This window comes from Sceloporus undulatus, chromosome 6 (genome assembly GCF_019175285.1).
Source record: "Sceloporus undulatus isolate JIND9_A2432 ecotype Alabama chromosome 6, SceUnd_v1.1, whole genome shotgun sequence".
NCBI classification, from domain to species: Eukaryota; Metazoa; Chordata; class Lepidosauria; order Squamata; family Phrynosomatidae; genus Sceloporus; species Sceloporus undulatus.
Window position 1 is genome coordinate 40,245,435 of NC_056527.1, and position 12,772 is coordinate 40,258,206.

General features: G+C 37.6%; 1 protein-coding gene across 4 annotated transcripts in view; it reads right to left on the reverse strand.

Moving 5' to 3' along the window:
• Positions 1 to 12,772, reverse strand: part of RAPGEF5 (Rap guanine nucleotide exchange factor 5) — a 179,622-nt gene that overhangs the window by 97,234 nt on the left and 69,616 nt on the right. For 3 of the 4 annotated variants that reach the window (XM_042475396.1, XM_042475397.1, XM_042475398.1), the window contains exons 8-9: positions 11,748 to 11,824; positions 6,255 to 6,380 (exon numbers count right to left, since the gene is read on the reverse strand). In XM_042475396.1, the coding sequence (XP_042331330.1) occupies positions 6,255 to 6,380; positions 11,748 to 11,824 (203 nt within the window). Of the gene's footprint in view, positions 1 to 6,254; positions 6,381 to 11,747; positions 11,825 to 12,772 lie in introns of those variants that run through there. The other variant, XM_042475399.1, reaches the window with a different exon arrangement.

Sequence of the window (12,772 nt, forward strand, 5' to 3'; positions counted from 1 at the left end):
CTGTATTTCCTCTGCCAAGTCCTTTTCTGTCAGGGCAAGTGACAGGTCAGCAATGCCTGCAGTAACTGTCAGCAGCTCTTCAGGATTTCAGACAAAGATTTTTCCCAGCCTTATCTAGTGAATTTTTAGGGCAAGGGGACAGGAATAAAAATTCATTTTCTTCTCTGAAAAACAGACACACAGAATAAAATTAGGCTAGAATCTATTTTCAGTTGCATGTTTACTGGTACAAAACTGCTGACAAGCATTTCACCTCTTTTTACATATACATGCACATCTAATCAGTGCCTTAAGTTCAGCACAGCTGAGTTTAAGAGAAAGGGCAGGGAGGAAAGGACACATTTCCTCTTCAGGAACAACCATCAGAAAAGCATCTGGAACCAACTTTTTGAATAATGAAATGTTCTCTTAAAAGGGAAACGGTTCATATCCAGTTAGACTTAAATAAGCAATGGGAAGTCACCACAAACATATACAAATCTCTACTTTCAGTATGTTCTGAGGTATGGTAACAGGCAGCTGCTTCTATTTTAATGCAAATAACAAAACTTTGGTGCATATTTTATATGCGTCAGGCTTTGGGTGTGTATTTGTTTTTAAGGTTGAGTGCTTTTTGCTTTTTTATTCTACCACCCAATCTGTATTGTTAATGATGGCATTTTACTATTACTTTCATTATGATGGTTAGTACCCATGCTGGCTAGGAGAGTCTGGGAAGTGTATTCCAAAAATCAAGCTGTATTTGGCTTTACTTGTTGCCAGATGATTCACACATTAATACAGATTTTAAGAAGTAATCCAATTGCTAAATACCTTCTCAGACTAATTATGGACACAGGTTTTCATATATGGAATACGGTGTTCCTTCTAATTCTATACCATTTAATAATGTATACAGATTAAGTAACTTTTCTACAGAAATTAAGAATATTTTTAAAATAACATGAACACTTAACAAGACCATGGAAGCCAGAGGGCACTAATATCCATATATTAGGCAAGCAATATGTACAACCAGTTTTACCCAGCAGAGCTCAACCAGCATAGAGAGTGTTATAATTTACTGCTTTTCATTGTAAACCACAGAAAAGAAAAAGAGTAATGCCTTTCAGGCACAATGTTTCTTTCAATTATGTTTGGAGTGGCAGAGTTTCACACACCTCCAGCCTAAGGCACAATTCTAAAGGTTATGAAACTGGATATAGTAAGCCATTCATCTTGATAGACATCTTAAGTCTATCTAAATAGCATAAACACCAAATGGCAAGAATTGGAATATATGAAAAAGAAAATACTCTACTCATTTTAAATTCCCAAGTTTTAGTTATTTTGCATGCATGATACAAAATTCAAGATTAACGAAATGGTTGCAGATAATGCTCTGTATTGTGCCAAATACACTTGTGTCCCGTGCCAAAGAAAATCACATTCCGTGACTAGACTTAATCATGTAAATTAAATAAAAGTGCATTCATATGATTGTACTGAATAAATTATTCTGCTTGCAAAGCTTAGCATATTACTTTTTTAAATGTTTCCACTAGGTACTTTATCATATCAGATTTGCATGGTTAACATTTTGTGTGAATACGCTGTTATGCATGAAAAACTGACATTTATCATGCCTGTACAAGCTTCACTCTCTAGTGGTTCCCTTTAGATTGCAGAAAGGTCATATGTTCAACATTACAGAGAATAGCTGTCCACCTGAAAGACTCATCAGAGGCCAGTTCTTTGTCTGAAGGCATTCTCCATCTGAAGGACTGTCCTGTCCAGGTCTGGATTGAGATGTGGTTATGCGCCTTCAATTTGCCCATCTACTTATGGCAACTTCATGCATTTCATAGGGATTTCTTAGGCAAAGAATACAAAGAGGTAGTTTTGCCAGTTCCTTCCTCTGAAATATAGCCTATGGCAGATGTTATTCAATTACTGTCTCCTGTTCAAAGACTAACCAGAGCTGACCCTGCTTAGCTTCCAAGATCAGATGGGATCAGTGCCTTTAGAGTATTTAGGGCCTCTGGACTGAGATAAAGAACCATAAAAAGGAGAGAAGGGACTTTGGAGCTGCCCACCAATGGTAGAATGGTCAGGAACATAAATCACTTTGTTTAGCCAATGATGAGATCATTTCTATATTAATTATAGTCATTCTTTTGAAAATTAGGGTAATACATACAAATTATTATATTAGAACGTTATGCAAAATAGTGTATTTTGCATATTTATAGCAATGCATTTTTATTGTATTTTTTTGTTTCAGTGCTTAAGTGGCCATCCTTCCAGCATGTCATATCACTTATGGGTGCACTTAAATGACATATTCTGCATGGCAGGGAGTTTAATTAGATGGCCTTTGCAGTCTCTTTCACTCTATGATTCTATGGTTCATCACTTGAACTAAGATAGCAAAATCACTATGTGGGAACTTCAGCACATATGCAAAAAATATGCAAATCAAATTTTGAAAATATCTGGAATGTGTAAAAGATTACTTGAAATCTTTTGTAATAATCATAATGACCAGAGCTAGTTACTTAATCAAGCTAGGAAGGGTATATTTCTGCCGCAAGAAAGATATAGATAAATGTTTAACACTTTAGCAACCTGTCTCCAAAGCACAATAAACTACTGATTATGTAATTCCAACATTTTCTTCATAAAATCTCCCTTTAAAGTGGATACTAATTTCTATGCATATATGTCGTTGTTGTTGTTAATGGACTTCAAGTTGGTCTCGACTCATGGAGATCCTGTGAATGAGATACCTTCAAGACCCCCTGTCCTTAACTGCTCTGCTCAGGTCTGGCAGACCTAAGACCATGGCCTCCTTGATTAAATCTAATGATCTGATATGTGATCTTCATCTCTTTCTACTCCCCCTACCTTTCCTATCATTAATGTTTTTTCCAGTGAGTCATCTCTTCTCATGATGTGGCCAAAGTATGACAGCATCAATGTAGTCAATGAAGCCTTACAAGAAGGGTTCAAGCTTGATTTGCTCTAGGAGCCATTTTTTTGTCTTTTTGACTGGCCACAGTATCCTCAGCACTCTTCTCCAGCACCACATGTCTAAAGAGTTGATTTTCTATCAGCTTTCTTCACTGTCCAATTCTCAAATCCATACATGGTGATGAGAAATATGGCTTGGATGATCCTAATTTGCTATTCAGTTTAATATCTTTGCATTTTAAGATTTGTCCAAGGTATGGGAAATCTTTAACTATTTCAATTCCTTCTCCATCTATATTGAATTTCTGTAGCTCTTCTGTAGTCGTTATTTTTGTTTTCTTAATGTTCAATAGCAAGTCTGCTTCTCTAACTTTCCTTAGTCAGCACTTACCTCTCTGACTCTCTTTAGTAATTGTTTCAAGTCTTTGGTGTTTTCTGCTAGTAGTGTGGTGTCATCTGCATATTTTAAGATTGTTGATATTCCTTCCTCTGATTTTCACTCCTCCGCCTTCCATGTCTAGACATGTTCTATATACAAGTTGAATTGATAGGTTGATAGAATGCAGCCTTGTCTGACCCCTTTTCTGATTGGTAACCATTCTATTTGTCCATATTCTGTTCTGATCAGCTTCCTGTACAGGTTACACATCAGGAGAATGAAGTTTCTCATTTCTTTCAGATCAATCCATAGTTTTTCATGATCTATGTGGTCAGTCAAAGGCTTTGCTGTAGTGTAATCCATAAAGCACCTGCTGATTTTCTTCAGAATTCTCTGGTAAATGTTCCATTATCCATAAGTTTGCGATGTGATCCCTAATGCCTCTTCCATTCCTGAATCCTCCTTACATCTCTGGAATTTCTCTTATCATTTGTGGCAGGTGTCTGTGCTGCAGAATTTTAACCATGCCTTTGCTTGCATGAGAATTAATGTAATGGTCCTGTAATTACTGAACTCTTTTGACTCCTTTTTTAGGGATGAGAATGTCTGTTGATCATTTCTAATCTGTGGGTCATTTTTTTTCCATATTTGTTGTCAGATTCTAGTTAGTATTATAGCCAGTTCTATCTCTGTAGACTGTAACAGCTCTAGTGTTATGTAATCTGTTCCTGGTGATTTATTCTTCCCAATTACTTGAAGTAGTGCTTTAACATCACTTTCCAGAATCTGGGATTCATCTTTGTATGATTCTTCTTCCCATGTATCATTCATCTTATCTTCTTTTTATATAGCTCATCTGTGTATATATAATACACACACACAAACACACTGATCAGTAGGGAGACTGCAGTCAAGAAATAAGAAGACTAGGAATTAGAAGGGCAGTGATGAAAGATCTAAACAAGGGCCTAAAGAGTAAAGATATACAATTGATCACTAAAGACAGAATCACCCAATTCATTGTACTCCCCATCATCATGTACAGATGTGAGAGCTGTACAATGAAGAAAGCAATTAAAAAGAAAATCAACACATTTGAGATAGGGTGCTGAAGAAGAGTGCTGGACAGCCAAAGAGACAAACAAATGGGTCCTTCAACAGATCAGGCCTGACCTCTCCCTGGAAGCCAAAATGATTAAACTGAGGCTGCCAGACTCTGGCTACATCATAAGACATGAATCACTGGAAAAGATAATAATGCTAGGAAAGGCAGAAGGTAGCAGAACGAGAGGAAGACCACATGCTAGATGCCACACTCAATCAGGAAGGCCATGAGACTGGATTTGCAAGATTTAAGCAGAGCTGTAAAGGACAGGGGGTCTTGGAAATGTCTCATCCACAGGGTCGCCATGAGTCGAGGTTGACATGAGGGCAGTTAAGAACAACAACAATACATATATATTATATATATTGTACTTAAGGATAAAGGAAAGCACATGAAGTGTCTTAAGAGAAATAATTATCTAAAAAGAAAATAGGCCTTATCTTATCATAACTCCCTCTTCATATGAATGTAACGGACAGAAGTTCCTCTTGTTATCAGGCAGGCAGAGGGATACACAAGACGGATAATACTGCAGTTCTGCGTGGTTTGTAATTTTACTGCTTTGGTAGTATGCTGATCTCAGCAATATCTATCCATCTCCTATTGGTAAAGATTTTTCAGAAAAACTACCATGAGAACCAATCTGAATAGCTCAATAAAGGATGTTCTGAAAATCTGTTGCCTCATTAATTACTTTTCTTCCAACTTATGCATACCATCCCTACAAAAGCTAAGCCTTTCTTGTGCTTTTGAACATACAGTGGTCCCTCCACATTCTCTGAGCTTAGGGGTGAAGGACCTCCATGAATGTGGGAAAATAAAAATAAAAAACACTATTCTTTTTACCTGAGACAACACTTCTCTCAGAATCTCCAGGTCCTCCAGTGCAACCGTATGGTCAACATCTGCCAGAAGCTGATCATAGAATCATGCTAGAGGACCTACAAATGCCCAGAGAAGTGTTTTCTTTAGGAACTTCTAGGCTTTCAGCACAACTCTACGGTCTTAAGAGATTCCAAGAGAGAACATAATAAAACCGCAAATAATCAAATCCGCAAATGTCAAAGCTGCAAATGTGGAGGGTCAACTGTATTATTGTAGTGCTCTTAAACAACATCTTATTTCCTGTTTTTATTATTATTATTATTATTTGTAAGAGCTAAACACTTTTCTTTAGGGAATATTTTTTTCAGCTTGCCACAAGAACTTCCAAGACTAAACTGGCTTAAAGAAAATTTTGTTGAACATTACAAACATTATACATATTAAATTACACATTTTACATTCAAATAGGCTTTTTGTTTGTTTGTTTCCAGGTGGTGAAAGTTGGGGGTCTAAATTAAGATGCAGCTAAGAGAAATAACTTCCCATTTTCCCTTCCAAAAACTTACATTAAAAATCTGAGAAGGAACAAAACAAGTTATCTAACAAAGCAAGTCTTTTCAACAATTACAGTTTAAATAGATGCTACAGTTAGGACAAAATGCTGTTTCCTTAAGCTAGCAAGATAATACAACCTTCATTTGCATTTTGTTTCTTTCATCAAGAAACAAAATAAATTTTCTCTCCAGACCATGACTGCTCCATTAAAAGCTATGGATGAGAGTACATGTATAACTTATGCAACTGTATATAAATAAAACTACTAGAGGAAATCTCATTGAATGCAATGCAATTTATTTCTAAGTAAGTATGCAGAAGAATTCGCGGTGAATTAAGTTTAATTGACTGGGCTGGGAATCAGTCATGATGCACTTTGCTGGATTACATCCAGTGACTTGACTCTATTGAAAATCCACAAACTGGAAAATATCCTACCCGGTCCGTCTTCTCTGGTTCTTTTTTGTCTGCATGTAGAAGATGACAGTTTTCTCTTGCCAGTTTCTGAACAAGTTCAAGGTGCCCAATATCCTCTCGTTCTTGAAGCTTGCACATAACTCCTGCCTTAAGTGTTGGAGGGAAAGCAAAGAGATACTTAAATCCACAGTCCCAGGACATGACATTCACCAACTTGTAACTTTAAAATGAAAATATCTTCCCCATCACTGTATCTTAACTCTGCCCTTTTGTGCTGAACAGAGTGTTTGCTGCTTCTTTAGGGAAAAGGCAACAACGTTCCCAAATATCCCACTTCTTTCAAGCGATTCTATCTGCTTAGCAAAATGAGAACAGCATGAACTAAAACAGCTACTATTGTGGGTGCAGCTGATATGCTAACTGTGTGTTTGTTCCTGTCAACCTATTTCCTGTTACATAAGAGAACCATAGCAAGAGGTTAGAAATCCATGGGAAAGTTAGCCAAGAACAGTCCTGGAAAAGGATGGAGAGAAACAGAGTCATCCCTAAAAATAACAGCACAAGTTTCTGTTTCTCACACTCCACCCTTCTTTGTATGCATGGAATATAGTCACTGAAATGTGTTAAATATGAATACCAGCAGACACAAGCATATCAAATAATAACTGTGCTGCTTCAGATGCATTATGGAGGTACAGTATATGCAAATGTTTTGTTTAGTTGAGGTATATAAGCAAGAAAATTAACACAACATTGTGATTTTTAAAAATTCTATGCACATGAATGGACACAACCGGACAGATTTACCACCCAGTTCACTATTCATCTAGCCTACAAGAAGTCACAAACAGACGACGAGGAAATCAATTGTATCTATCTACAGTACTTGCAAAGCAGATAGTACTAGCTAACATAAATAACAAGCATTTTCTTCACATTTGGATGCTTGTATACAGTGACTGTGTGAAAAGGTAACTATGGTTGGCCCCACTCTCTGCCTACTGGCTCGAAGATGAGAATACGCCCTGTGTATTTGAGTACAGACTATACATACTTACAAATACTGTATACAGGACCTGTTCTTATCTTTGAGTCTGTAGGTAAAGAGTGGGGCCAACCACAGTTCCCTTTTCACAAAGTCACTGTATACAAGCATCTAAATCAAGCTGGGAACATCATACATAAAGCATTGTGCACACAAGGCCTCCTTCCTTTCACCTTTCACTTAAAGCACAGAGTTATTTGTCTTACTCATAGGCCCTTATCACACAGAGGCTTACCATCAGGAAAAGGTTCCTGAAGTGTTCCTGAAGCACAAAGGTGGGATAGCCGGTCACGCTTCTTAATCGTCATTGAGGCATCCTGCTTCTCTCCCATTGTCAAAACATTCATGGAGCAGCCATGAATAACGGGAACAAAGCAAATGCTTTGACAATGGGAGAGAAGTCGGATGTCTCAATGATGATTAAGAAGCGCTACCAGCTATCCCATCTTGGCACTTCAGGAACACTTCAGGAACCTTTTGCTGGTATTTCAGCAATGATAAGTTCCTCAGTGTGAAAGAGTCCATAGATTCAAATATGATAAGAGGATTACCGGAAAAGACACTAGTCAATCTAAATAGATACAAAAATTACTTCCATTCTAATTTTGCTGCTGCAATTTGACAGGTTTTTAATAAACAAATAAATAAATCATCTTCACCTGTATATGGAAATTAGCACAAGTTATATACCCGTTGCTATTATGTGGGTGGTATAAAAAGGTGTTCTTAATCACAATTGTGCTGTAATACTCAGAACAATAGAGGAAAAACAACTTGCTACTGTTGTATTTGAAGCACTAATGGCTCACAATGTGGACGGTATAGAAGTTAAGTAAGTCCTGGAAAAGATGTCCCTAGAGGAAAATCAACACACTGATATAAAAGTGAGTTAGTAGTAACACAAAGGTGAAATACAGGAACCTTTGGGAAATAGACAGCAAACTACTGTCATCATGTTCAGCTCAAAATAATTCTCTCAGAAGTATTCTAGCCCTGAGAAACTCTTGCTGACTGCTAAAGTAGAGTGAATACAACAATCTCTGTTTCCCTACATTTCAGTTTTGTATTCCATTAATTAGTCCATAGGTAATCAGTTAACAACTGTAACAAGTGTACAATTAACTCAACAAATATACATACAACTATCTGGCAAGACAGTCATTTCTACTGTTAAGTGGAAAACAGTCATTCCACATTTTGGCACCTGATCAGAAATCCAGGGAAGCAGAAGACTGTTCCACACTTGGAAATCCTGCTGATTGGCTTACTGAGCACACTTAGTAAGTTACCATGTGGTAAATGACCATTAGCATTCATCAAAAGTTTTGTCTTCAAGTAGGAAGAAAAACCCCTGTTAGCACTGCCAAATGAGCAAAGCTGGAAACTAATACATAGTATTATCCTGGGCCATCTTTTTGTTCCGTTTTAACACCTCACATTATTTCCATGAAGCCAAAATGGAACATAAGCTTAAAAGCACTACAATGCTTGTGAAATTGTCAAAGTAGCTTCCAGACAAGTTGAATGACTGAATTCACTGAAATTAAATTACTGTTGTTTTCTCTAATCCACCCATATAATCTTATTAGCATGCTGCTTATTAGAGCAGATGAATACTTAATGAATTCTTTTGTCTTTAAATCTTGAACAACAAAACCTTGAAATGAACATTTATATAAACTAATTGTGATAGGAAGCAGGACCAGCCTAAGGGCAAAATTTAAATATGTTAAGTGCAAATAATAATGACTGGTTATTTCAACTGTTCTCCAGTAAAGACTTTCAGATATAATATGTTCAGTTTGCTTGTGAATGAAATAGCATCTTTGTCCTAGGGATGGGTCAATATGCTAATTTCAAGCTGTTTTTCTCATAGTTGTTAACTGCCATCAAGTTGACTTTGACTTATGACTATGAAACAGAGACCTCCAAGTCATTCTGTCCTCAACTGCTCTGCTCAGGTCTTGCAGACTCAGTGCCATAATTTTCTTGATTGAATCTAGCCATCTGGGATATTATCTTCCTTTTTTCTTATTGCTGTGTACATTACTAAGTGAGTCCTGTCTTCTCATGATGTATCCAAAGTATGACAGTCTCAGCTTACTCACTTTGGCTTCTATGGATAGTCAGGATTTATTTGCTCTGTACCCATTTGTTTTTCTTTTTAGCACTCCACAGTGTCCATATAACTCTTCTCTATCACCACATTTCAAATGAGTTGATTTTCTTCCTATCAGCTGCCTTCACTTCCCAGCTTTCACAGCCATACATAATAATGGGGAATACTATCGCATGGGACCATCCTGACTTTAGAATTCAGTGATATATTTTTACACTTCAGGATGTTGTCTAATTCCTTCTTAGCTGCCTTTACAAGTCCTAGCCTTTTTCTGATTTTTGACAGCAGTCTCTACTCATATTAATGATTAAACCAGGGTATAGAAAATCTTGAAATATTTCAATGTCATTATCTACTTTAAGATTATGTATATTGTCTGTGTCACAATTTTTGTTTTCTTAATTTTCAGCTGCCTTTGCTCCTTCTGCCTTAACTTTCTAAATTTGTTACCTTCTGTTAGTAATATGGTGTCATCCACATACTTTAGACAGTTGATACTCCTTCCTCTTTTTCATACCTCCTTATTATGTAGCTAATCCTGTTTTATGCATGATATGTTCAACACACAAGTTAAATAGATGACTGATAAAATACAGCCTTGCCTAATCCTTGTGCCAATTGGAAACCATTCCATTTCTTTGTATTCTCTCCTAACAGTAGCTTCCTGTCTTGAGTACAAGTTACAGTTTCAAGGGTAGTTCAAGTATAGTTACCTTCAGTATAGGCATATGTCACTTAACAAAGCCTCTGGCAAAGCATCTACTTTTCACAAAGTCTTTTTATGGCTACCTTTTCCTCCCTTTTTCCTCCTCATCTGTTTTTAATAGCATCGACATTGGGAAGATGGTGACAGGGGGCTGGAAAAACGAGACTTTTAGTGTCAACTTGCAGCAGTGTAGAAACAATGCAATCAAGCTTCAGCTAGGAAAAAGTGGGATTCAGCTTTAGCTGATCCTACTATATAGCTTTGTGTGTCTGCCTACAATAGCAGCTGCTTCCAAAATCCCTTACTGAACAGGTATGAATACCAAAACGGAGAGATAAGGAGGGGAGCAAATAAACTTGCCTCATCAGCTACCACCAATATGTTAAAAGAAGGCATAGATCTATAGATTTGGCCTCCAAAATGGAAATCATAAGAAAAGTGGAGGGTGGTGAAAGAAAATAAAATCATCCCAGGTGAAGCCACTCCTCCCTCCCCAGGATGGAGTGGTGTTCCTCTAGCTTCCATCTCTTTGTATACAAAAGCACATGAAACTGATTTGTGGCTGCAGCACCAATGTTATTATCCAATTATAGATTAACTCAAAACTTCTTCAGATTGTCTGTCTTTTCTTTTATCAACAGAACTTAAATAGAGTTCTCTCTACCCTTTTGTCGGGTTTCTTCTATACTTATAGAAGCTGGAAAGCACTTCACCGCTGCTTCCCAATCCACTTTCTCCAATAACTGAGGTCCCTGGCCATGATACCAGTGCTGGGCCCTTTTGTCCTATCAGATGCCCTCCAAATTCTCTATCTTTGGAAATGGTCCCTGAGTATCTGCTATAGGGGAGAGATTCCTGGTGACATGGTCTTCCTAGCTTCCCTTCCCAGCGTGAGTCCCTCAGTTTTACCTGAGAATGAGTTTCCCACCCAGGTCTTCCTCACCCTCATTATAAAGTGGTGGGCCACCGTTTTTGGCCTGGCTTCCACTCCGCTGCTCTTTCCCTTGCCACTGCCACCTTTCCCTGTGAGATTCTTCTGGGTTTTCTCATCACATCCACCTGTCCCTTCACTCTTATCCCTTTAGCTCTGCCTCTCTCCTTCTTGCTTCCCCAGGGTTCTCCTGACCCCCTGATTCACCTCTACTCTCCTCTGTAAGCCCTTCTTCACCTTCTTTTCTGTCTTCCCTATCCTCCACCTCAGGTCTGTCTCTCAAAGCCAACTGACCACCACGATCTCTCTCTCCCTCTCAGTCACACATGGATACATTTTGGAAGAAGCTTTCAAGTGGTCTCTAAAAGATTCAAAGAATTTTTGTTTACTTATGCAAGGTCTGTCGGAGTTGCTTGGCTCATTGCTCATATTGTTAGTTTTAAAGAAAAAGTCTGTTTGAAGCATACGCTTCATTTTTGTGTTGTAAGAACCAAACCCTATTTTTCCATACTGTTTCTGCCTCTGGTACAAAAGTTTCTGTTGAAGAAGTTATATCCAAGAACACATCTTCTTCATTAATTGAGGTATACCTGTAATCCAAGCATGGAGTTAGCCATCATAGCCAAACTATCTTCACAACCAAGTCTGGGCAAATGTTTTATTACAAAAGAAGGGTGAAGAATTTTAACATTTTATTAATAATTTTTTTCTACCTGTGCATCATGGCCATTCTTCTGATCTTCCTGCCCAGCTGCTTCTTCACTGCAGTTTTCATCATTATGACTCATTGCTAGTTAGAATAAATAAGGAACACATATGAGATGGGATTCAAACACAAAATTGAAAGCTAACTAGTTGTATATCAGAATAAAATTCACTGGTTAAAATTGTGCATCTTGTTAGAAATGCCTACACCTGCAATGATGTACAAATGATGTGCCTAAGTACTACCAATTTTAAATGGGATTTGACATAGCTCCCCCATGTTCAAGAAAGGACAGGGTTTATGTATCTACTTTAGTAAGAAACCTGGCACAGCCACTAGCAAAGTGTGGCCCTTCCGCAGATGCATGTAGGGTCAAGTCTACGAAAGCTCATGCTATCAATTTCTTTCTTTCAGTTAATCTCAAAGGTGCTACAAGATCCTTTTGCATACAGATTTTTCAGACTAACACGGCTATGTCTTTGAATTCTGACACAACTACAGTACATCAGCGTCTAGCTAGGTTTTCAAGTACAGAACTAACATTGTCAAATTCTCAATTTTTTATATAAAATGTGCATGAAGTCAGACAAATATTTTTTTGAAATATAAAACAAGTTATCACACTGCTCCTCAATTCTAACTGTTTTGTCTCAGTTTTTATCATGTCTGCATATTTCCACATATACATGCAAATATCTGTGTGAGCAAACTTTCATAAGACCATTTGCTTCTTCCCTTATCATTCTATTCTTATGCAGCTGTGGACTCCGCCACTTGAGCAAGGAATTGCACAAGTTCCAATAAATGCTTCTGGGAACACCTTGTGTGGTATACTGTAAAACTGAGATTGCAATGTTCTAGAAAAATACAATAGAGAAAACATTCAAACCAAGGCAAAAGCTATGTTCTTTTGACTGGGATCCATCAGGATGATGCAACTGTAGCTTGGAAGGGTCTAGGCAAGAATGGAGGACTATGGTCAGACCAAAACGGAGATGGGTAGAATCAGGATAGATATAAAGAAAAAAGAGC